This window comes from Tetrao urogallus (genome assembly GCF_951394365.1).
Source record: "Tetrao urogallus genome assembly, chromosome: 15".
NCBI lineage: Eukaryota > Metazoa > Chordata > Aves > Galliformes > Phasianidae > Tetrao > Tetrao urogallus.
Genome location: NC_136828.1, coordinates 1,508,626 through 1,534,124, shown reverse-complemented (window position 1 = coordinate 1,534,124; position 25,499 = coordinate 1,508,626). Strand labels below are relative to the sequence as shown.

The following is a 25,499-nucleotide window of genomic DNA, read 5'->3' as shown; positions in this document are numbered from 1 at the left end:
ACTACTAAAAAGTCAAACTTGATAAGCATGCAAGTGTGCCAGTGAAGAGGAAAATTATGGGGAAATCCAAAGGCATTAGCTAGACAGGATACAAACACCTGAAATCCTAAGAATTCTGATGTGCAGATGGTAAACCAGAAAAACTTGCTGTGTCCTGTGCTCTTCTCAGACATAACTCTTCTTGCCCGCTGAGATCCCTCAGCATCAGCATAAATTCACAAAGAACGAGCGTGACTCATGCTATCCTGCTTTTCTGGTGGCTTGCTTTAAGTGCATCACTCCAATATGTCTCTTTAGTGGCAGTAAGGAACAGATAATGCACTTCAGAGGCTGGAGGCCAGACTATTAATCTAAAGTTAGCTCTGATTTTAGAGCTTCTGTGTCTTGGGATTACATGTGTAGCTAGGGTCAAGCATTGCCACAGAGCTGCACAGCTTAATACTTTCTCTGCCCGCTTTTCCTACACTTCTGGGAGAGGTTGTGGATCTTTCCATTGGTTTTTCTGGCAGCTGGAGGTCATCATCTTTGCTCTTTCTCCAGCAAAGTGGGAAATTCCAGGGAGGAATTTTATTCTGATTAGAGAATTCCATCAGCAGTTTCTTTTTTGCTACTTGTCCTGTCTTTCTTGGGAGGAGATCGTAGTTCCCTCAACAATGATCTGTTTGGTCCATGTCTAACACTCTTGTTGTCACAAGCCACATGTCTCTGATCATTGTCATGCTCACTGTGCTTCCAGAGAGTGCGTGTGGAGTGTCTGGAGATCCAGCATAGCTGTGGGTCGTGTTACTGCTATTTCTGCTATTTGTTGTAGCCAAACTTTAGAGGATTGCACATTTTAGGGATTGATGCAGACCCTATTCAGCAGCAGTGATGGGGTATGAAGGACATTTCTTCTGCAACACGTTTGCTCCTGAGCTACTTGAGCTATAAACTAAAGATCTTCTTTACATCTTATTCCTAAATCTTCAGGTTTTTCAGCTTACCTTACAGATATTTCAGCTGAAAAAGCTTAAGTTCTCTAAAGCTCTCCTTGTGGGATTACTGCAAGTGTCCAGCTCTCAAAAATCTGATTTCTTAACAAGTCTGCAAGGAAGTGGCTCTTGGCAGCGTTCCTGTTTGCACAGGTGGCTCCAGGAGGGGTTCCATCTGCCCAGTGTCTTTGGCAGATGGGCTCTCTCTGTGCTCAAGGTGTATCTGATCCCAGCACCTGGCCTGGACAGGCTTGCTTGTGAGAGTTGCTCATTCTTTCCTCTCTCAGAAGTTTAGCTCATCTGTCACTGTGCATAAATATCGTAACGCCACTTATTTTCATCAAGCCTTCTACACGTGTAGACCTCGTTACCTCAGTATCACCAGGAGCTGCTTACTTACTTGCCTGGCAGTTCACTCCCCTTTGTACAGGTGGCTGGCAGTCCGTTTGTGCCTCCATCACCAAGCTTATCATTTCAGGCCACTTAACTCCCCTTACTTTCCAGCCTCGCTTTCTCCTTCCAAACGTATTAGATTGTGGACATAAAATCACTTGGAGTTCTTTTCCTGCCTTTGGTGGGCATTGATTTATGTGCATTATGTGCAGGCCTTAAAAAATGCAGTTCTGAGCGATCCCAAAATATACCAATGACTTCAGCATGTGGTATGCAAGCCAGCACCACTTCTTTTCCAGCATGACAGCAAAATCTCCCCTTAGCCATCCAACAGTAGGTTTCCATTTTGCTGCTGAGTGTCCATCTGGTACACATTATTCCCATCACTTGAGCTTTCTCAAGTGCTTATGTGTTGCCAAGTTCAGCAATGCTAACTTTCCCATGTGCAGAAGGAGTTACTTTTCCCTTTTTCTTCCCTGATGCTCTTTGCTGTTCTGCTTTTGGTGAGGCCCGGACCTGCTGATGATATTGACCTTCTTACATCTCTGTGTATGTTAGTAAACAGAACATGGGATAGATAGATAGATACTAATAATCATGTCATAATATGGTACAACTTTTTTTTTTTTTTAACCTTATGGCTTTGATTGATTTTAATCTTGACAAAATATAATCTATAAACCTTATTGGTTTCATTGATATTAATATTGACAAACCTTCAGCTGTCTGGGGGTTGGAAACAGTGCACTTCTTTTATTTCCTAGTCCTAGACCTTTCCATCTCAGGGAAGAAACAGATGCACCTTGGTTATTTTGACTCTCAACAACTGCCAGGCTCACAAGCCCAGCCTGCTGACGTGAAGATGGAGCCAAGTTCCTTAGCCATCATTCGTCAAGCCCTGATACAATGCTTTCCAAATCAGCACTTTGCTAGCAATTGACTGCAGCTCCCACTTTTCACAGCTTGATGAGCTGTGCTGTGCTGACTGTAATAACAAGTTGCTTTTGTTGGTAACTGAAGCAGATGTGATTCAGACACCTAGGGAGTAACCGGGGTGTAGCTGCATGCAATAGAAAGGGCTGATTTTGGAGCAGGCTTTCAAAACCAAGCGTGGAAAATGCAAACGCTCTTCTCTCTGTGGGTGCCCTCACAACTCCTCCTTCCTCTCCCTCCCACCAGGCTTCCCATCAGCAGTCCCAGTTTTTGCCTTCCACAAAAATACCCAATTCAAAGTGCTTCGTTTTTCTGATTTAAATTGAAGAACAGCTTACAAACCCTCTTTCTCTTTCTCCTCCTTCACTTCTTGCATCCCGACTGATCTCTCTTTTCCTTAAGCTGTAATCTCCTTGAAACATGTAAATATTTATCGTAGATCTTGCCTCCAAAAGTATTGCTGGGGCTTAGAGATAATTGGATGTGAGTTCCTGTTCAGTTCTGTTCTGTAATCCATAAACAAAGCCAGCAGAGAGGATGCAGCCTGGAAAATATTCTTAGATGCTAATTGGTGAAATCACAGGTAGGTGCCCGGTGGGGAGTGCTTGGGCTCAGCTTGCTCTGCCTTGCACTAGATGCTCCACTCAGGAAGCTAATGCTGCACTTTCCAGTGCCCACAGTGCCCCTCTCCAGTGGGCTGCTTGTCTTTCTCCATCCATATCACACTGCCATCGGACACCACGTGTGGAGACAAACAAGAAAAGCGTGGCTGCAAAGGAAATATTTTCACAGCCACTTCATCTGAGCCGTGTTAGCTGTGGTCTCTGCTTTGGTGACGTCCTTACCCTCCTTTATGAAACCACTTCCATGTAATTCACTGTTCCTCTTTTATTAATACTGGTCACATTCAGTATGCATGACTGCAATGAGAGGATTAGGCTCCCAGTCACCTTTTCTTGTTCTGCTTGCTATTGATCAGTCCTAAAATATCCAGCTGCAAAACAGCTTGCAAGGTTATGCTTTAGGGCTGTGTTTGGAGATGCTCTGCCCAGCTAAATAGCAGGAGGCTTGGGCATCTTCCCAGAGCTACGTGCCACTGTCAGAATTTAGTGGCACCTCTGGAACTGGAAACCTCCAGAAGCATTCAGTGCTGGAAAACAAGCCTTGCTGCTGAAGGACTGCTTTCAAGCATTTAAATATTTCATTAAAATCCTCAAATGCTTTTTCTAAGTTACAAATCCAACGCTTTAAATATTAAAGCCAGTCTATTTATAAAGCAGCTAACGGTGCTCTGCATGGAGGTAAGATCTGTGGGGTCAAATCAGTTCCGACTCGCAGCGAGATGTTGAGACAGAGGGAAAGTGAATGAAATAAATAGGCAGTCCTGCTAGTAAGGGTAAATTGGGATAGATTGGAGGTAGAGCTCTGAATTTTACACTACACTAAGAGTAAATGAGCACAAACCCATATTGCAATGATCCAGTTGGTTAATAAAATGGAATTGGTCCTTAGAAAACATTTCCCCTGTGAAGGTAGGAAGGTAGGCTGCGGCACATCTGCTTCAGGTCTTGATTCTGCTGCATGTGCACAGTTTGCACTGAAGCTCACGTGGGCCTGGTTATATTTGGGATTTTCAGAGGTGGAATTTCATTCACAGTCTCTGTGGAACAGTGTGTGAGGCCCCTTCTTCCAGGTGTGTTCCCATCTGCTTGCTGGAGGTTACTGTTCTCAGCCTGGTGAATGAACTTCACCATTTATTTCAGTGTAGGTGGGTCGTTCAGGCACACGTTGCTGGGAAGGAACAGCATCTTCTGCCCTGCCTACTGCAGGCAAAGTAGTGTAGGACAGAGAGAAAGTCCATCAATAATTTGGTCATAGAATCCTAGAATGCCCTGGGTTGAAAAAGACCTCAATGATCACCCAGTTCCAACCCCTGCTGTGTGCAGGTCTCCAACCAGCAGCCCAGGCTGCCCAGAGCCACATCCAGCCTGGCCTTGAATGCCTGCAGGGATGGGGCATCCACAGCCTCCTTGGGCAACCTGTGCCAGTGCCTCACCACCCTCTGGGGGAAAAACTTCCTCTCTCCTCATATCCAACCTAAACCTCCCCTGTCTCAGTTTAAAACCATTCCCCCTTGTCCTACTACTGTCCACCCTTGTAAACAGGTATTAAATCACCAGAAAGAGCGAGTCAAAGCCTTCAGTGATGTGGGAATGAACTCCATCAGCTTTGTTCTCAATGACTGAGGGCTTCTTTTTCCCTAGGATGCCAGGGACACTGTGTTTCATCTTGCCTAATGCCCCACAGGGTAGAAGGAAATCTGTTTATACTGAACCATGTTTATGTATTTGTGTTTTCTATTCTGCTGTACACACACAGTTTATTCCGTTGAAAAATCACCTGTTTTGTCCATGAGCACACTCCATGCTGCCCCCTTTTAATTCCCAACTGCTTTCCCCATGGCTGGATTACTCCCTCAGTTCTGACTTTTCAGTTGTCTGCTGAATGAAGTTGGTTTGTGCTCCAGCACTGGCCATGGATTTCAAGAACACCACGAATCCACACTGTGAATCTACCAGCCGTGGCCATGAGCAAACACAAGTTCATGCTGCCAGCACTGGAACCATTTAAGCAGTTCAGCTTCCTCTCTGCTGTTATGTTCATGTTCAGTAAAAACTCATTTGCTAATAAAGGTGCCCTCCTAAATAAGTCGTTGTCTACGGAGCAGCCGTTTGGGTTTTTTTCCCCACTGCTTTGGAGGATGTGGTGAGAATACTTGGTGGAGGGCATCAGGTTCCATACACTGGACCTGTTTGGTGTGATGGACATCTTTTATCTCAGGTTGTTTCCGTGCTTGTTTCTGTGTTTGCAGCGTGTAGCTGAAGAGCTGCAGGACCTGCTCCAGTGGCTGATGGGAGCACCAGCTGGACTGAAAATGAACCGAGCTTTGGATCAGGTGCTGGGTCGGTTCTTCCTTTACCACATCCACCTCTGGATTAGTAAGTGCAGTTGTTCAACGTTTCAGCCTCCCTTTTCATCTCTTCCCTCCTAAGTGCTTAATGTTTGCCTAGAAGTGAATAATGAATCAAAATGCACTGTTGCAAGTACAGACTTGTCTGTGAGTCTTCCTGCTGTGGGAACTCAAGCCAGAGCTGGATTCCCACACAAGGAAGTCATGCATATGAAATAAAGTGCTTGTCCTGATGTTTTGCAAGAAGTGCAAGTCGCAGTGGACCTCACTTACTTGGTGCCATTAGCATTGAGAGTCCAAGAGAAGGTTTTAAGGTCTTATGCCAGCTCTGCCCTCTAAGTGGCATTTGATCGGAAGGAGAAGTGTGCTCTCTGGATGCAAATGCAAACCTGCCCTACCACTGACTTGCTACACAGATTTTAGAGCTCTTCTGTATGTATTCCTTCCTTGAAGTAACACGCCCCAGTTATTCTTGATAAATGTCTTGAGGAAGGAGAATAGTTATGATGGGAACAAACTCCTTAGATATTATATTTACTTTGCTCCACATCAGTGATGAAAGACACTGTATGTCTCCAGATTTTTATTTTGCAGAATTCATTTGTCATGGTTTTTTGTGGGAACAGGAAGAGCAGGGAGATGGCTTCAGTAAAGCTTGACTTGCGTGGTTAAAAATATGATTAGAACTGAATGCAGATCTAAAGAAGTAAATTCTGTATGGAGCAGGGTGACTGCTCTGTTGAAGCTGATTCTGTCCTTACATAGCTGCTATACTTGGATGTAAGCCTAGGGAGAAAGAGCTTTTGCTGGCTCTCCTAAGCAGAAAATGGCCATCCAAAGGAATTTTCCAGTGGTTTGGTGGCTATGATTTCTGGAGCAATGTTTGAACAGGGGGGAGAAATGGGACAAAGGGAAAATAAGGCTTTTGAAAGTGTGAGTGGGGAAGATGTCTCACTGAAATCTTGACACTGCCATGTTCACTAGGCTACATTCACCTGATGTCCCCATTCATCGAGATGATCCTGTGGTACGTTGGTCTGTCAGCTTGTCTGGGTCTGACCGTGGCTCTCTGCATCCTCTCTGACATCATTGCACTTCTGACCTTCCACATCTACTGCTTCTATGTCTATGGAGCGAGGTGAGTTAGTCTTCTTGGTTGTCTTGGACGTGTTTGTAGTCAAAGCAAGAACCTTTGACTCCAAGATGGAGTCAATGATACAAGTCAGCTACAAGATGGACCCTCAAAATGCAGAAAGCAAACAGCAGGTACTGGGGATACACGGGGCTGCTGTGGCTTGATTCCTCACCAAGGAGTCCACAAAACTTACAAGTTGATATACTAGAATCTGTGAGACAATTAGCACTCCAGTCCCAAGCCCAGTGTCATATTGGTGGCATTCAATCCTAGCGTAGTACTCGTGAATTCACACTTTAAGGCAGCAGCTAATTTATTGCATTTTTAATGCATGTAGAAATGATAGTCACAGCAGTGCAAACAATCTGCCTTTTGATTCTTTTGTATCTTGAAATATTGACTTGTGGTAGTGACCTGGAAAAATAAAACTGTGATAGGTGGAGGGCAAGTTCACCCTAACCTTTCACGGTACGTTTCAGTGGCACCCTGCTCAGTTCAGAACAGGAGAGGAGGAGGAGAAATGAACCCTTGTTCTTCTGGAGAGGCCCAGAAGTCTCTGCCTCTGCCTGGCTTCAGGGATTCCAGTCTGCACCATGGGTGGCAGCTCTGGGGCTGCAGCATGGCTGTGCCACCATCCTGGTGGCATTTTCTGGATATACTGCAGGGCCCCGCTGCCTGAAAGCAGGACAGAGGCTCTGAGGGAGCATGTGGGAGTGCAGAGGACTTTTGGGCATGCCTTGTGCTGGGCACGCTGGAATTATTGTGCCTGCTAACATGCTTTGTTCCTGCCTTCCATTAACAAGTGCTGCAGCAAAGCATCACGCAGACCACTGAAAAGCAGCTGCTTTTGCCAAGATGAGAGAGAAAGTAATGAGTAGGGGAACCTTTGGCTGATAAAGTGCAGAACTGCCATCATTCCTCTGCAGGCTGTGAGCAGAGGCCTTCATGTTGCAAACAACAGAAGAAATGATAGAACTTGAGTTACAGCCAGCTTAGGGAATGGTTGTATTGAGATACGATTTATGAGTTGGTGCTGTTGTGAGTGTAGGACTTGCACCTGAGATCAGTACTGTTGGTAACACAGAGGTTCTTCTCAGCAGGAGAAGAAGGGGTTTCCTGCCTTTAGGAGGAAGTTTTTCCCCCAGAGGGTGGTGAGGCACTGGCACAGGTTGCCCAAGGAGGCTGTGGATGCTCCATCCCTGCAGGCATTGGAGGCCAGGCTGCATGTGGCTCTGGGCAGCCTGGGCTGCTGGTTGGCGACCTGCACACAGCAGGGGTTGGAACTGGGTGATCGTTGTGGTCCTTTTCAACCCAGGGCATTCTGTGATTCTCTGACTCTATGATTCCATGAACAGCTCCAGTTTTCTGGAATTTCTGTTTGGGCTGTGAGCAGTGGTCTTGGTCCCTTCTGCTTGTGAGTGGAAACAGGAAAAGCATTTTCTCTGCTGATTGCTCTCCTGTTGTGAGCTGCAGGGAGCCAGTCTACCAGCCTGGGCTGTGTTAGAAGTGTGGAACAGCTGTATGTTATCTTACTGCTGGCACCCAGCTGTCCCTGCTGTGTCAGCTGCCCCTATGGAGAGTCAGGACGAGGTACTGCTCACCCACATCAGCACAATCACCACAACACCTTGCCTTCCTGCAGCTGGAGGAACAAATTGCTGGGTTGGGTGCTGGTGAAGTCTGAGCACCCACCCACAATAGACTTTCCAGTGAAACAAGAGCTGGCATGTGTGCACAGGCAGCAGCAAAGGTGGGGCAGGTGCTCCATCAGGTCCACCTGCATGGTGTCAAAGCAGGGTATGTGGGTGAGAGGCAGGAGCCATGGATGGTGTGCAGCAGCAAGCTGGAGGAGCCTGCTGGGAACCCTCTGGCCTGGAGATGAGTGCACTGAGCCGTGCAGTCTGGGCACCTGCCTCATCCTTGAAGCAGCCAGTGTTCCTCAGACCAAATTCTTCTCTGGGATAAGACTCCTTGCCACTGCTTTCACAATGCCATCTTGAAGCCTGAGCAGCCTTGGTGCTTTGTGTAGGCTGGTTGGCCAGTCTGGCTGCTGTAGGTCAGGCTCTCCCAAGCTCTGTTCTGCTCCGTAGATTGGGTCTCCCTTACTTACATTCCTGCTCTCTGAGGCTCTTTGTCCCTCTTTTCCCTTCCAGGGACTCTTTCTTCCTTTGTGTTGTTCTGTAGGTGTCTCTACTTCTCACCTCTCATCACCTCAGGCCTCTCACCATTGCCGTTTCCTCAGGTAGTTCCAAGTGTCATAGCACCAAGTTACTAAAGCCATGGGAAAGGATTCAGTAGAGGTGCCAGCAGCCATTTAGTTGATCTTTTCCCACTCTTATGGATGAAGGTGCAGTGCTCCATTCCTCCCCCTCACCTCAGTGCTGCAGAGGCAAAAGTAAATGGTGCTGACTCAAGCACAAGCAATAAGGCCTTGGATGCTCCTGCCATGGAAAAGGGTGGAGTGAAGGGAAAAGAGGAAATCTGAAGAAACAGAGGTGGGCTGCAGGGAAAAAACTTGCAGCTCCTGCTGCAGGGAGGGTGGTAGCAATGGCTGCTCATAGTGGCCACCTCCAGCAGGACTTGGCACTTTGGGTATGCCAACCTCTTCATCACCAAGAGCAGGGAATCAGCCTGGCTGTAGCCATGGGGCATGGCACAGTGGTTGCCCCACAGTTGTCCAGAACTGCCTGCAGCAGCCTTCCTTGCCTGGACCAGGGGGCAGCCCCAGTTGGTTGACTGAGCAATCAACATTTTATCTGCGTCGTTCTCGGGTTGATTTCTTTTGCCAACCCGAGTTCTGTGACATCAGTAAGCGGGTGGGCACGGGGTGTCATGATGACAGCTGCTTTGTGTTGAGGCTGAGGAGCTCACAGCTCTGATGTGTGGCATCTTCTCTTTGCTCAGACTCTACTGCCTGAAGATCTACGGCCTGTCGTCTCTCTGGCGTTTGTTCCGTGGGAAGAAGTGGAACGTCCTCCGGCAGCGGGTGGATTCCTGCTCCTATGACTTGGACCAGGTAGTGCTGCAGCATCAGGGCTTGCTGCAGGCAGGCAGCGTGATCCTGGCTGCTTTGGTTACAGAGGCTGCGGATTGGACTCAGTGATTCTTGTGGATCCCTTCCAACCTGGGGCATCCTTTGGCTGTGTGACTCCTGGGTTTGCAGCACTCCATGCTTCCCTGTGTGCCCTGTGGCAGGTGCTGGGTGCCCACCGTGCTCTGGGGGTGCTGGAGATGCTCTCAGCACAGAGTAGACATGGGGGAGGGAGGCAGTGCCCAGCAGTGTTGCCATAGGAACTGGCTTGGCTTGCCAGTGCTGCTATGAAAAAGCCCCCCTTCATTCACATTAAGCTGGAGTCTGGTGGCCCACACTTTCTCACTCAAACAGCAGAGGCAGTTGTTGGTTTTTTTTGTCAGATGCTGTAACCTATTTATGAAATCCTCCAACGCCATAGGAAGGCTGGGCAGAGCCATAGGAAGGCTGGGCAGAGCCATAGGAAGGCTGGGCAGGGCCATAGGAAGGCTGGGCCACACCTACTGTTGCAGACATCACTGAAATAATAAAGTGATGTTTGGTGACCCCCAGGTGCCTCTCTGTGTTCAGCAGATGAGCTCTGGCTTCTCACACCACCGCAGCAGAAGGTTTTCTCTTTTCCTTGGTGATGGAAAAGTCAGAGTGTCTGTCAGGATGATGGTTTACGTCAGGCTCTCCCTGTGTGCTCTGAGGAGGGTTGGTTTGGCCCTCCTGGCTCTATCCTGCTGCTCACAGGAGCTGTGTTGTTGGCCTGGGTGGGATGAGACACTCAGAGCTGACCTTAAAAGTCTTCAGAAGACATTAAGGAACTGCATGGAGTGACAGAGGAGGGGAGAAACAGCGGCTGTGAAGGGGATGGGTCAGGTTGTCATCTATGTCTGGCTCTGTGCATGAAGCTGAGCCATCAATCCACCTCTGCAACAGGGCTGTTTTGTTCCGTAACACATCGTGGCTGTGTTCTCTTCCTGCAGTGCCCCCTGGTCCTGTGTCCTCCCAGTCACCAGAACAGAGAATTGAAGAGTTGGGTCTCTATTTATCATAAATCTGTATTTCTCTGTTGGTTTCAGTTGAAATTAGTTTGGCTTATGCCGGCTGGGCCAACCTGACACTAAAATAACCAGTTCCATGGGCAGTGGAGCTAATGACATCTGCTTTCCTATGGATTTTTCTTATTCCTCTCAAAGTATCACATCATCCTGCCCAGTCACTATCTTCTTTGTCTCCCAGTTACCTACTGAGAGCAAGAGCCTTGATGTCCTTTGGCCGGCCAGTTGCTGCCCATTGAAAGACTTACAGCCCAATTCTCCCAAACCAAGGAGGAACAAAAAAGTCTGTAGATTTCCCTACCCAGTCTCTACTTCTTTGCAACTTTCCCATTAAAATACAGACCAATGGTTTTAAAACTCACAGAGGCAGGGCATGGTTGAACAGTGTAATCATAGAAGCTTTGCTTCCTAAGGAAGCCAGCCTAATATAGGAAATCTTTAGCATTGTTCATAAAGGAACAAATGCTTCCAGGATCTTTTCAAACAGTCATATAAAAGGCCCAAAAAGAGAATAATTACTGAAAATATTAGCAGAATTACTCACGTAGGGAATTTAAAAGAAAATGTTAAGAGGCTTGCAAACTCTCTGCTTCAGCATTTCCTATTACTTTTATTTTGTTTTGCCATTGTTCTGCTGGTGATTTTGTTTCTTTTTTCCCCTAGTTATTTATTGGCACGTTGCTGTTTACCATCCTGCTGTTCCTTCTGCCTACGACTGCACTGTACTATTTGGTGTTTACCCTGGTAAGATTTAACCCTTGAAGGCAGCTGTTTCCTGAAATATATGGATATATAAGGGTGTCTTAGTCATTTACTGTCATCCACAAGGAAAACACAAGATTTGTGTGAGTGTCCAGGAGGAGCTGTCACACAGCCCATGCAGACCAAGGAAGTGGAATTCAGGGTACGTGGCTGTGTTTCTCCAGAGGGAATTCCCAGCAAACGCAGGGCAGCAGGACACGCTGTTCCCCTGTCTTTCCCTCAGAAGTCATTTCAGTCTTTCCATGCCATGTCTCCAGTTTGATCCAGAACAGCTTCTTCAAGGAGTTAACCTGCTGTGTTAAATGCTCTCCACCAGACTTTGCTAAGAGGGTTAGACTTCCTCCTTTTTTTTCTCCAGTATGACCAGTCCTGTCCATGGCCTGCCTGGAGCAGTATTTTCCACACACAGTGGCCTTCACACACGATTTCAATATCTTTTATGAGCCCTCTCTTCTGAGATGGGCTTGACAGCAAAAATAAATGCAGTCTGACAAAAGGAGCCTTAGTCAGCACAATGCTAAGCAGGAAGCTCATTTCTGACTGCTTGGCTCTTGCTTAAATGCTCTACGTGGGGTTTCTTCAGACAGAAATAAAGCATTTTAGCTCACTGCTGGGAAGGGAAATTTGCATTCTCTGATGCAGGGTGATGGAGTTCAGTGGAACTGTGAGCATGAAATCTCCCTTTTTGACTGTGCCTGCTGAAAGGGGAATTGCTCTTGTGTCCTTATGGCTCACAGCATCCACCAACGTGAGGCTTCGCTACAGTTAGACCCTTAAGAAACCTTATACAGGCACTGGATACCCAGCACTGTTAGACTTTTTAAGCTCACCTCAGGGGAGTTCAGCTTATGCACAATGTCAGAGTGCAGGCCAACTCCTGAGTTTGCAGGGCTGGTATCTCGTGCTGCTTACTGAGCTGTTTCTCTTTAGCTCCGTTTGCTGGTGGTGATTGTGCAAGGCCTGATCCACTTGCTGGTTGACCTGATTGACTCTCTGCCTCTTTACTCAGTCATCCTTCGGTTGTGCAGATCCTACAGACTGGCAGGTAAGTCCTTCAGCGCTTCCATATGCAAAAGTTCAGGGTTTTTGCATTATGCATTTTGTCTTGGTGCAATTGATAGCTTCTGAATAGAAAATTCAGAGGGCTGGGAAGCGACCCAGAGCATAAGCAGTGTGGTTGTCCATGCATTTAACTAGCTGCTGCAAGGAGCTGGATGTCAGTGGAAAGGCATTTGATGCTGAATCAGAATCAGAAGCGCCCTTACGAAGCCTGTGATAAATAAAAGTGACAGCCAAGCAAACACCATTTAAATCAATTCATTTATTTTTTATTCCTGTTACAGCATACTAGATCAGGTAAAACTTCTGTTAACACTGGGGTTTTTGGCTGTGAAACAAATTGCAAAAGTACTTGGAAAGTCTGCATCATAAAGAATGTGAATCAATGGAGCTCCAGTTCTGTGCTGACTTGGTTAACTGGAGTCCTGCACTGAGATGTTTGGGTCAGATTCAGAGTTCTGGCCAGGTTTTCAGATCATCATTCCCTTTTTGAGATTAACCTGTCACCATTTCGGAGCTATTTGTTGTTGTTTCCTTTTTGACAGCGATGAGCCACGATTAGTATCAGAGTAAAGGATCATTTGGAAGTGGGCTTAACTGTCAGTGGACGTGGTTAATCCAGTTAAAATCAAGCTGGTCTAAATCGTTGTCTCCCATCCAATATAAGAGCACACAGGAGGAATTTTAGAAACAAGGAATTTGCTCATCACCAAACCAGGGCTACTCATCAAGAGCAAAGGAAGCTGCTGGGAGCTGCTGTCAGCTCTGTGTGCTGGAGTGGTGCCAGGTTTGACTCTGGGAAGGTAGAGCTGAGCTGTGTTACCAAGTCTGTTGCTCTTCCATGTGCGCTTTCAGCGTGTTCCTATCAATTTCCTGGCAGAAACTTCTTCACCCTTGAGGGCTGTCTTTGGAGAGCAGGAAATACTGCAGAAGGAAACTGATCCAACAGACAGCGAGTCGGAGGGCAGAAGGATATCTTATTGCACTGGGAGCTGTGAGGCTGTGTACTCCCATCAGTCTTGGGTTACTTCTCAGTTTTGTTCTACCCTCTGTGGAGTAATAAGCCTCTGCCCAGGCTGTGGATTCTCTGCTTGGCAGTTTGTTAGCTGACTTTCATTGCTGGCTATTTGTTTGCTCCTCTTACACATTCTGTGAAAGCAAACGCTGCAGTACTCTGCTGCCTGCTCGATGAAGAGGTATCTCAGAGTTTCTGCAGCCTATGTTCCTGCTCTAGAATAAAAACATATCGTTGGAGTGGTGACAGATGGAGCAGTTGAATCAGATTCAAAGGACTTCAGAGAGTACGCGTTGCTTCATGTCCCCACTGCTGAGGTTTTGCTTCCCTTTTCAGACTCAGAAATCTTCTTGCATGCGTTATGTATGGCATCTGATTATTTTGAGCACCATCAAGATAGTTCTACCAACGTGAATGGATAGCTTTTCCTATCAGCAAGGGTTTAAGTTCATCTCAGTTCAGTGCTGGCTTCCAAGTCTCTTGACTCAGCTTCTGAATTGACAAAATGTTATGTAGGTGAAGCCTGGGCCTGAATGGTTGGAAGATCCGTCCACACACCAGAAATGAAATCCGTGTTTTGTTTCCTCTATGTGATGGGAAATACTTTGGATTGTAGAAAGTCGGTGCAAATACATCCACACCGACACCCTTTGTGCTCTGCCTGCCAGATGTCAGCTGAAGGGATGCACCTTGGCTGGGATGGTTCACTGTGCTGGTGATACACAGCCTCAAGGAAGGCACAGCAGTGAGGCCGGGGGGTCTCAGCCTGCCCGTGTCTGATAGCAGGCAGTCAGTTCATTTTCTCCATCCTCCTCTTGCCTGTTCACAAACTCTGGGGCAAACGCTGTCATTCTCAGCACGGTTCTGTCGTCATGATGTTCCCCCATAATTACTGCAACACAAACAACCATCAGTGCACTGTCGTGTGGAACAAAGCAAATGGAGCCATGTCCTGACCTCTCGTGCTGATGGTGATGCCTGTGTACAAAAACGTGCCGAACCTCGAGCTTTGGAGTTGGCTGGCAATGACTGAAGGCTGAGGGTTCTTTGCTGCTGGAGCGATTTGGAGTTTTCCCCGTCTTCCTGCTTCATCTCTTAAGTGAATTGCTCAGATTTCTGAGTGTTGTGGTACTCTGTAGGTCATTCTAAAATAAATTTGCTTGTATTTTCTTATAAAGTTAAGAACTGAAGACTTTTGAACAGTTAAATAACCTGTTCCAGAGATTACTAGCTTGCATCTGTGAAAGAGCAGCATGTGACTGTGACTTAGAGAAACAGCGTTTGCTGATTTAATGGCCTGATGTTAGCACAAGGCTCCAGAGTGCTGCATCACCCACCTTGCAAAGCCAGTGCCTGTTTGGTTGTATCTCTGACAAGCTGCCTGCTTGAAAAGAAGATTTGGGGATGTCTCTGATGCTTTCTGGTAACCAGAACTCAATGAATCCCTTTGAAGACTTTTTCACTTCCAGCACATCTGCTCTGCTCAAGACCCAGCATACTCAGACTTCTTTTGGAAGCCATTGGAGGAGTCCATGTTCCAATGTAACCCAGCAATAAACAGATAATCCCTTCCTGCCTTGTACAAAAAAGGGCTGCATGATTTGGGAAGAGCTCTTTGCTGGGCAAGAGTGTTCTCTCCCAAAAGGAAGAATGAACCGTGTAATATCCATTAATTCAAAGCTAAGGGAAAAGATAAACTGTTTTGGTTTTTAAATGTGTAAGAGCCATTTACACAGTGGCAGAGCCTGTAAAGATAAGAGTTTTATTTCTGTTTGTACTCCTGAGTTGCTGTTTGATCTGTGACAGATCACTTCATTACTCTGGCCCCATCTTCTCACCCATAGAAAGGAATAATAGGAAAGAAAAGAAGAAAAATGCCTCTCCAGCCCTAATTGTTACCATCCTTTGACATGTTGCATTAAATGTTCATGAGCAGGATGTCACCATTGGAACCCAGAATCTTTAAAGTATTGGGATTGTTTTGAGTCCAAGAGGGAATATGAAAGTGTCAGGTTTGATGGGGTTATTAGTGTGTTAAAAACATGAGTGCTGTGATTAATAGGCAGTGGTGGCTTTGAAATGTTCTGAATGCCTCTGGGCTGGCTGCTCTCCTTGCTCAGTCTGAAAGAGATTCGCACACGTGCTGCAGCCCCATGAGCACAAATCAAAGGTGATCCGTGCCTCTTGTTCACGTGAAGTTCCCGTTCTGATGGAAGTTTGGAAAGGCAAGGATTACTGCAGTCCGTCAGCAGCACTGCCTGCCTGATTTCTGGGCTTTGTGCTTTCTTCTGGACTGCAGTTGCAGCCTGGGACTCAGAGGGCTGATTTTAATGGAGCTCAGAGAAACACTGTTTGTCATTAGTCTCAAAGCCGTTCTGGGGGATATCTGTGCTTCCTGTTGAAAATTAGTAGGGGTTAACAATTCCAGAAAGGTGGAAGGCTGTTTCTGGAGCACTCAGCCAACAGCTGGTCAGCAAATCATAGAGTCACAGAATGCCCTGGGTTGCAAAGGAGCACAATGCTCATCCAGCTCCAACCCCCTGCTGTGTGCAGGTCGCCAACCAGCAGCCCAGGCTGCCCAGAGCCACATCCAGCCTGGCCTCGAATGCCTGCAGGGATGGGGCATCCACAGCCTCCTTGGGCAACCTGTGCCAGTGCCTCACCACCCTTTGGGTGAAAAACTTCCTCCTAATATCCAACCTAAACCTCCCTGTCTCAGTTTCAAACCATTCCCCCTTGTCCTATCACCATCCACCCTCACAAACAGCCATTCCCCCTCCTGTTTATACGCTCCCTTCGAGTACTGGAAGGCCACAGTGAGGTTTCCCTGGAGCTTTCTCTTCTCTAAGCTAAACAAAATGGTGTGGGCCTTTCTCCAGCATGGATTTAGTTTTTGTGTTCTGTTTCTTTTCAGCTGGTGTGAAGTTCAGAGTCCTCGAGCAGCAGGATGGAAAACCTCTTCGACTCCTTATGCAGGTGAGCTGCGTGTGCTGGAGGAAAAGCCCTCCAGCTGACCCCCAGATCCTTTCTTTCCTCTTCTTGAGCTCTGAACTAAGCTGTCCCACAGCTTAGTGCCCTTTGTGTAAGGACCTGGCTTCAAGGATTGCATCTGTGAAATACTGAAACAAAGGAGGTGCTTTTGGCCGGCTTTCCACTCTTCTAAACTGCTGCTTTCTCATCTTCTAAGTGCCTTGGCTGACTCTTCTGTTTGGAGAAAATGCAGGATCTTGTGTGATGTGAAATGAAGTGGGAGAAATTCGAGAAACATGAAATACCATGTCAGTACTGCCACACTTTGTGGCTGCATGCAGCTGCACCTTAATAACTGCTGAACACTGAGATGAGCAGAAGAAGACAGCTGGAAGTATCTGGAATGAAGGATGGTTAAGGGCTAGGGAAAGAGTTTCACTTCCAGATGTGTTGAAAAGCTGCAGTTGTACCATGAGGCAGTCAGGACAGGTGTGTGGATGGGACAAGAGAGGGAAGGGCCCCCTGTTCTCCTTAGTTGTCCTGTCAGGGCGCACAGGACAAGGCAACCTGTGCTTCTGTAGGACTGCATTTCCACGCTCTGTCACCGGAGATAAAAAATCAGTTTTGTTCTGCACAGAAATGCTGTGATGGTAGCAGGGAGGCTGTCCTTACACTTTCAGGAGTGATTCTGTGAAACTCTCCCGACTGCCATATTTCAGGATCGCTGTTGTTGCTCTTTGCATCTTGGGAAGGAAGTTTGTGAGTCAGGAGATGGAATTATAGAAACCATTTGCACACTGGGAGAGTGTGTGGGAAGGAATTAACCGCGGCTTCCCAGATCTTTTGCTTTTTCCATCACAGGTCCAACCCCAGCCCCATTTTGGCATAGGTCAGCTCAGCACCGAGCTCGCACATCATCCAGCAGCGATTCAGAAGGGAATCCCTCCTGCAGGTTCCTGCTGGGGCAAATTGAGTGTTTTTGAGGCACGCTGCTCCCACTTCTTTTCGGTAGGATGGCGGTGGGAGAACCAAAATGTGTTATTCTCCTTCCCCAAAAAAATCCATAAAAAGGAAACTGTGGCCACGAGTGGTGAAGCAGAGGAGCAGCTGAGCAGTTTGGCAGCAGTGTGTTTGTGAGCCGAGGTGGATAGCTGCTCCAGAGGAAAAATAGCAGGGCTGAGATAGAGAGCAGAGGCAGTGAGTCATATGAATGCGATGAATTTTCCTATCTAGAATATAGCATAAGCCATCGTATCAAAAGGTGGAAGCAGTCTAGTGGATGTCGCTTTTGGCCTTCTGCTCAAGTAATAATGAGCACAGAGTTGGTAAAGGCACTTTTTTCTACTCCCTTTGTGGTGGTGGAAATGAAAAATGGGCTCCTGTCAGAAATTCTGCTGAATGTGCTGCTTTCTGATAGGTCTTTTGAGAGGGAAATCTAAGAAGCCTGCTTTTAAGTGACATGCTGAAATTCTGATCTGTGCTGCGCGGTGGTTTTTCCCTTGTAGCAGTATCACGGTGGCTGTGTCCCCTCCCCATATGGTGGCCCTCTGATGCCATGTGTGATCAAAGTATGGTTACATGCATGCGACCATGCCTGCAGTAATTGAAGCTGCAGGTGACTGTTACAATCCAAGCTGCCCTTTGAGGCACTGGTAATGGATGAGAAATCAATAATGCTGGGTTTGAGCATTCGTGTTCAGCTTGTGGTTCAGCCAAGTAGTCACTCTTACATTTAAGGAATGCTGTCCAGGCACAGGCAGCTGGGGGTGATGCTCCCATTCCAAATGCTGCTAGTTTTTCTCCATAGCTGACATAGCTGAGTGTTTTCATTAGTGTTTAAAAGTATTCGTTTCAGTCCACAAGAAGGATTTCTGGCAGCGTGGCTCAGCTCAGTGAGGACACAGAGTGTTTAATTCATCTGTGTGCCTTCTGCCAGAAACGTCATCCTTCAGAGCAATTGCTTTGAGAAGGGTTAAGCGAAAGAGGAAAGCAAAAGGGAGCAGCTCCCTTAGGAAACAAAGGATGCAGATGAGTATGATCAGGGCGTAGCGTAACTTTGAAGGACAGAAACTGCAAAAAAGGAACTCATGGCGCAGCTTCCCTAATAAGCAGTTGCCTTTCTTTTGCTCGTTTGTTTGCATTTATAATAGGAGAGACAAAATATCTTGCGCTGGGGTTACATGTTACTTCTCAGCAGAGAATGGCATCATCTCCCTGCCCAGGGAAACATTGTGTGCATCCTTCCAGCCCACACAGCTGATGGCCAGAGGCTCCAGTCCTCCTCCAACGGTGCTGTGCAGAGCTGAGGAAGCAGGCAGTGATCATTGCTCGAGTTTTACTGCGCAGGGGTTTTTTATTTATTTATTTTGTGTGCACGTTTTGTTTTCTAATTGGGGAGAAAGGGATGGTTTCTTCCACCTCCCTTCTTTCTTTCCTCCCTTCTTTCTCTCCTCTCTTCTTTCTTTCCTCCCTTCTTTCTCTCTTTCCTTCTTTCTCATCTGTTTTTCCTAATTGCCCACGGCCACAGTGCAGTGAGGTTGGTTATCATGTCGATCCCTGTGGTCCATCCCTGGCCATCAGGCTGTGTTTGAAATACGAGCTGCAGTAGTTTGGGTTGCCCATGTGTGAGCTCAGCTCTTGGGTTTCGGGTACAAACGTTCATTTGGGTGGAATTCAGCTTCCTGTGAATCTGTTTGAGTCACTGTCTCGCAGCTGGACCCTGTGCTGGGTCTGTTCATTGCCTTGCCCTGGCCGCCTTCTAAACTTCACAGGGGTGCTTCTGAGCACAAGCATTTTCCTCCTTCTGTTCTTTGAAACACATTTGATAAAGGTCTCTGAGACTAATTCTAAAGAACTCTTTGCTTAATCGCTCTTTCTTGAAGCTCCATCTTTGCAGGCACCCATCGTTCATCCCTTCTCTCTATATGAGCACAGAAGAGCTGAAGCAGGCTGGTGGCATAAGCAAACTCCCAGAAAACTGGTCATTCATCAGTGGACAAAAGAAAAATTCAGCTTCTGGAACAGCAGTGTCTGTGTGTGTTTTTATTGCCCCTGTCCTTTCTGTGACTGCATTTTCCACCATGCATTCTCACCTCTTTTCTTGATCACGCAGCTGCTTGCTTGGTTCCAGCATACCTGGACCCTTTTATAGAGGAGGATTTTCTTCCATCTCTCTCCTCTGTCCAGACTTCCCGAGGCTCTGTACGTCTCCTTGCCTTGGCACCTCTCACAGTCTGTTTCCTGACACCACTGTTACTGTGTAATCATCTTCACTTTTCAGAGTCAGTCTATTGCTGTGCATCCTTCCCATGCATCTGAATTTGTCCAGACTGGCTCCTCTGCACCTCAGCTATCTCTCTGCCCCGAAAAATACTTCACTGGAATGAGTTTCCAAGATCTGATGTGTTCCTTTCTCCAGCTAACACATCTGTCTGACTGTCCCCATCATCCAAAGAACCAATACAGAAACTCTGTGACCTCAGTCAGAGGCTGTGAGCTTGCATAGGGACTCCAGGCAGATCCTTCTTGGGGCAGGGATTGAAGTTGCATTGAAAAGCTATGAATTCAGCCAAAGAGGTTTATTTTAAAATGATAGTGAGCAGCCCTGCCTGGTATTGCTTTGTATCCATCCTGTTCTGCTAGGACAGGATTCCATCAAGTGCTGAGAGAGGTTCAGCTTAAAGAACAGCTGTGAACTGGGGGCTGGCACCTTAAAAGGGAAATTCTAACTGACACGTAATGGAGAAGTTGCTACAACTTCAGTGCATGCCCAAAGGAGTACTGGTGTGTGCAATGAAGCCCCATCATCTCTCCAGCCACTACAAGCTGCTGGTGCAACAAGGTGACAGTCCTGCCTCTCACTGTAAGGTGAGCAGCTCAAATCCTTCTGACATTTACATCTGCTGCTCTGCTTGAAAACTGTTCTAATATTACTGTTTGCCAGGCTTGGTTTGTTAACGTTTCAGGGCTAAATAGCTTTAACTAGCAGGGAGGGAGTTTGACGTCTTCTGTAGCTGTGTGATGTTCTAACAGAGGCAGTGCTGCACAGAGCTTGCAATTACTGCCTCGTCTCCCTGTCCCTCCTGCTTCAGGGCATTTTCACTGCTGCTGTCTCTCTTTCTTCTCACAGATCAACCCTCTATCATATGGCAATGTGGTACAGACATACAGGCTGCCGACCTACAGCTGTTACCCCAAGGATTCCTGGGCGTCCCTCTGCAAGAAGCTGTTCCTTGGAGAGCTGATCTACCCTTGGAAACACAAAGGAGAGAAACAGGAGTAGAAAAACAAGACAAAACAAAAAACAAAGCAACCACAAGAGCCAGGACTGCAAGACTTGGTTAGAAAAACATATTGATTCTTAATGCTTTTGGACCAAAGGTATCTCAGAGCCAGCAGCTGCTGGATCCTTTTAATTACATTTTGGTAAGGTGGGACGGGCTGAATTTTTGAAGACAAATATTTTTAAATATTATTCTTCAACTTTCCATTTCCCCTACCGTGTGTTTGAACTGGTTTGGTTTCCAAGCTGTTTCTTGTTAATGCAGTGTTCATCCTACCTGAGATGTCTGCCTGCTGGCACCAGGGGCTAATGATTATTTTTGGAGCAAAAGGTTAAACACACCAGTGCCTCATGGAACCAGCATTTAGTGTAATCAAGGAAGTACCTCCTGAGCATTTGATGCTGTGTACATCTTGTTGTGAATTCACAGAGCCGTATTAAAAACAGCCCTTCTGGTGGTTCTAAATCACAGCGTTGAGGTGCGTTCTACCAAAGGATGTTCTGAATCTTTTATGCTTCGGCCTGCGATCAGAGCAGAGAGGAGCAGCTTTTGGTCACACGCTGAAGGCTGCACAGTGGGATTATTTGGGTTTGCAGGATGTTCTTTTCCTTTGCATCGGGCTTGGATGCAGCACCAGCACGGGTACTGAGCTTAGAAACAATGGTACTGCAGGCCCAGAAACAAAGGCTGCTGTTTGACTGTGCCTACATGAGAGACAGAAAGTCTCATCGATGTTTTTCAGCAGCCAGTAGTGATGTGGGGAGAGCTGAGCCCTGAGCTGACAGCAGAATTGGAAGTGCAGGGTGCACAACCCCAAACTGCCCGAGCTGACAGCAGCAAGCTGAGGCAGCTGAGAGCCTGGGACCCTGCCAAGCCTCGGGGCTCTTTCCTTCAGCTGCAGTCTAAGGCAAAGGCAGCTTTGCAAAGCCCAGCTGAGCCCAGCTGCAGCTTCTGCCAGAGGACTGCAGCAGCCTGGTGGTATGCAGCTCAAGCAGCTTGGGAAGCATGTGCTGCACTGTGCAGGGTCAGTACAACCCCTTGCTTCTCAGGACACAAATGGGAGCCTCTTCATGTGCTGCCTCATCTTTTGCACTTTCTGGTAGTCGAAGCCTTTTTTAAGTTATTTCAGATGAAGTATTAAAAGCCACTTCTTTCTCTGGACCTGTGGACACATTGGTCATAGGAGGGTGTTTCTGCACTGAACTGCAGCTCTGCAGTGCAGCAGCAGCTGGCTTTCCTGCATCCTGTACTGACAGCATGCTCATTTTGATGTCTGTTCCCCTTTCCAGCAAGCTATTCCTGCCTTGGGGAGAGTGCTTCTGTGCACAGGAGTGTGATGTCCTGCTGGGTACTTTGCTGGTGTGCAGAGTCCTTGCCTAAAAGCACACACTCTTCAGGTCTGCTTGCTCCTCTTGCCCTGGCTGAAACAACAATGCAGTATCACTGCACCCGCTGCTGCTCTGCGCTCCCAGGCAGCTGCAGTAACTGCAGCAGAGAGGCATGCTGGGTCTGCCCTCTTTTCCTTGGTCTCAGGGGGACCTCAGCTCGTCCAAGGGAACTGAAGACTGTTGAGGAGGGTGTGTGTGCTGGCAGTCTGCACCTCCATTCGCAGGATACGTTTTCTGTTCCAACCCCATGCCTCATCCTTGTGCTTGGATGCATCACAGAAGAGCAGGGGTTATGGCTGCAGGGATGTCGGACGCTTTCAGTTGTCCATGGCCAGGTCTGTTTAGTTTGCCTGTGGCTGCTCACAGCCTCTGACAGCACTGCCTCTTCAGCTGCAGTATGATGGGAAGAAAATGGAGCTCTGTAAGTAGGTGTTTGGTCCGGACTTTCCTTAGCAGGCAAACACAGGAGCTGCCGAGGGCTTGCAGCTTTCTTAAGGACATCACCAGAGGAGGCAGCATTAACAGGTACTGCTACCTGTGACGGTGTGTTTCCTTCATCCCAGTGGCACAAAGTCCCCCAGCCACCGCCTGCTCCCTCTGGGTGGGACATCGCTGGCTGCAGAAACTGGAACAGAGCTTAAGGAGGAGCACCTCCATCAAGGAACCTTAATGATCAGTGCTTAACAGCCCTGTACACGGTCCACTATTTTATTTTGTTCAGCATCAGTGCCTGAGTATTTCTCTCTACTCCAGGTTTGAGTAAGGCTGGATTGTGATCCATTCAGTGGGCGAATGCTCTTAGTAATGTATCTGCCTTCAGCATTAAGTCAGGGTGGTGGAAAGGCATCCTGACCTGGTGCACAGCAGAGCAGGTTTACACTTTAGCCCCTCTCATGTTTCCACTGGAGTAATTCAATGACATTCCTCTATTTCCTCCCATGCCTGCATAGCTTAGTTCACTAAAGGCTGAGGGAAACTTTATTATTTTCGATATTGTGGAAATAATGTTCCTCATATGCTGCCTTTTCAAATTCGTCTGTAAGACAAAACAGCTCAGGATGGTTCTAATCCTGGCTGCCCTTTGGGATCAAGTGACCTGAAAGCCCCGAGGACAGCACGAAGCAGCAAATGTGACCTTCCTGCTGGGGACCTGCCAAACTCGTTAGGCATTCCAACACCAGGTCTGTTACTGAGGGCTGATACTGACACCAGGGGTGGCGAGATATCAGAGGGAAAAAGATTCTGCACAATCTCCAGAGCCTGGATCTCGTGGGTTGAGAGCCTTGGGTGCCCAGCTGGGGATTAAGGGCTCTCAGTGAGCATCATTCTCCAGTGCCATGCAGGACGGTGCCTGCACTGCCTTACTGTTTTGGACTCGATGTCCTTATCCATGATGGTTCCTGAGCCTGTGGTTTCTTCTGCTGGACGCGTGCCATGTCTGTCTTCTTCCTTTCCAGTCACTGACGTGAAATAGTTTTCCCCCGTCCTTTTCTGATGCTGTGCTGAGACATTCCAACAACTTAGCAGAGATCCTGCTCGGGAGCGTTTGACCTTACGTCATCCCTAATTACAAGGTATGATCAGCATCGTCTTCCACAGCAATTCAAACTGGTCCAGTGCTGGCATTTCCTTGGGGAAGAGACTGCTGGTGAGGCTGTGGCACTAATTTACCCTCAGATTCACATTATCCAGCTAAGTCCCCAGACGAGAAGCAGTAAAAGCTTTCAGGTCTTCTCTGCCTCCCACCACGCACGCCTTCTAGCAGGCGACAAGCAGGCTTTGCCAGCCGTCATTCAAAGATGATAATCTTGCTCAGTTTTTTGTCCTTTTTTTTTCCTCCTGAATACCCCATTTTGCCTTTATTATTTATTCCATCTTATGGTTCCCAGTGCTGGCACAACACTTGATCTGCCTCTTCACACAGGCGTGATTTTTGTGAAGGAAAATGTAACTCAGTGCACGTAAAATTCCATCCTAGATGGAAGTTCTGCCTTTGAGAAATACTTTCCTTTCCTAACCAGCAAAGCATGTGACGATGCCGAAAGGAAATCTCAGTAATTACGCTGCACCGAGGGCTCTGTTTATAGTTTTGGGAGGTTAATCCCTGATCCATCGGCTGGGCTGTGCCTCGTACTGCTGGCACGTGTGAATGTCTCATCGTTCCCAAAGAAAACAAGCACTGCATGTGTGTTTTACCCGTATGTTAACTTGCAGCAGTTAACTGAGCAGGTACTGGGGATCATTTGGGGTGACCCACCCCAGGTAGGGCTGGGTGAGGATGTCAGGGTGAGGACGGTGGATTGATGGGCATATCAGGGCTGCGGCTCCCAGCCCAGCGCTCCGTGCTTCCTCATGCATTTTCAGTGGCTGCGGGAACGCTGTTTTAACAAAGCCTCGTCTAAAGGAGCCCTCCCAAGGGGCTTTGGATGGTGTGGCTCCGAGGCAGCAAATGAGCTCGAGCCCATCGAGGGATGCTGGAACCACCGAGGGGGGGACACGCAGGGGCGGGTCCGTGCACATCTCCAGACTGGCACACAGGGTTTGGTGCCCACGGCTCCTCAGTGGGCCGAGGACCGACGCATTCATCCCTCCCCCTCCTTTGCAGGTTCCCCCGCTCGCAGTGTGAGCCCGTTCCCCGTGGAGGAGCATTCGATGGGACCGCCCTACCCGGACCGACCCCGGTCCCGAGCCTTTCCCCGGGTGCGGGCAGCCCCACCAGAATCCCACCCCGCTCTGTGCACTGGGGTTTGGGGACGCGTGTGAGCGTCACCCCGCGCAGAGCCGGGCCGTGCTCCGTGCCCCGCTTCCTGCTAGTGAAGCGTGTTTGCGCGGAAATGACCCGCGGCAGCAGATGGGATCTGGGGTACGGCTCCACGGTCCCACGGTGAGGCCAGGCGCCGCTTCCCAGTCCGGCCCAGCCTGAACCCGGGGAACCCGCGGGCTCCGTACGCCGCTTCCCCTCCCAGCCTCGCATTCCCGTTATGCTCCGTTGCGACGCTGCCCCGCGAGTCCGCGTCCGCCCCGCGCAAGGCACGTCGGGACCTGTAGTTTGCGTCTCCTCGGCCGGCCCCGCCCTATCAGGGGCGGGTCTGGGCGGGGCCGCGCGTGATGACGTGTCTCTCAGCCAATAGCGCGCCGCGAGCGGAGGGCGGGGCTCGGGCAGCGCCTCTCCGGTTGCCGAGCGGGCGTTGCGCGGCGGCGCCAGGCGGAGGCTGCGGCCGTAGTGGCGGTGGCCCGGCCCGGCACCGGGGCGCCCGGCCGCGAGGTGAGCAGCGCGGTCCGCTCGGTCGCCGCCCGCCGCGGGGCTGCGGGGCTCTGGAGGGCGGGGGGCGGCGGGCCGGGCCGCGCGGGGCGGCGGGGCCTAGCGGCGGGCCGGGCGCGGGGCTTTGTCGGCGGCCGCGGGCTGAGCGCCGCTCTCCTCCCCCGCAGGTCCCGCTCCGCTCCGCAGATGGGCCGCGGGAGGGCGGAGCGCTGAGCCCCGCGGGAGGACCTGAGGGCGGCCGTCGGCCCGGCGGCGCCTGGAATGCGGCTGGGGAGCGAGG

General features: G+C 48.6%; 1 protein-coding gene across 1 annotated transcript in view; it reads left to right on the top strand.

The window, feature by feature from the left end:
- PIGQ (phosphatidylinositol glycan anchor biosynthesis class Q) overlaps positions 1–20,568 on the top strand; it is a gene marked incomplete at its 3' end in the record, with an annotated part of 28,325 nt that extends 7,757 nt beyond the window's left edge. Inside the window, exons 4-10 of the mRNA XM_079543069.1 lie at positions 5,170–5,296; positions 6,253–6,406; positions 9,308–9,419; positions 11,144–11,224; positions 12,173–12,287; positions 16,231–16,292; positions 20,416–20,568. Coding sequence (XP_079399195.1) covers positions 5,170–5,296; positions 6,253–6,406; positions 9,308–9,419; positions 11,144–11,224; positions 12,173–12,287; positions 16,231–16,292; positions 20,416–20,568 — 804 coding nt within the window. The remainder of the gene's footprint in view (positions 1–5,169; positions 5,297–6,252; positions 6,407–9,307; positions 9,420–11,143; positions 11,225–12,172; positions 12,288–16,230; positions 16,293–20,415) is intronic.
- Between the last annotated feature and the right edge of the window lie 4,931 nt (positions 20,569–25,499).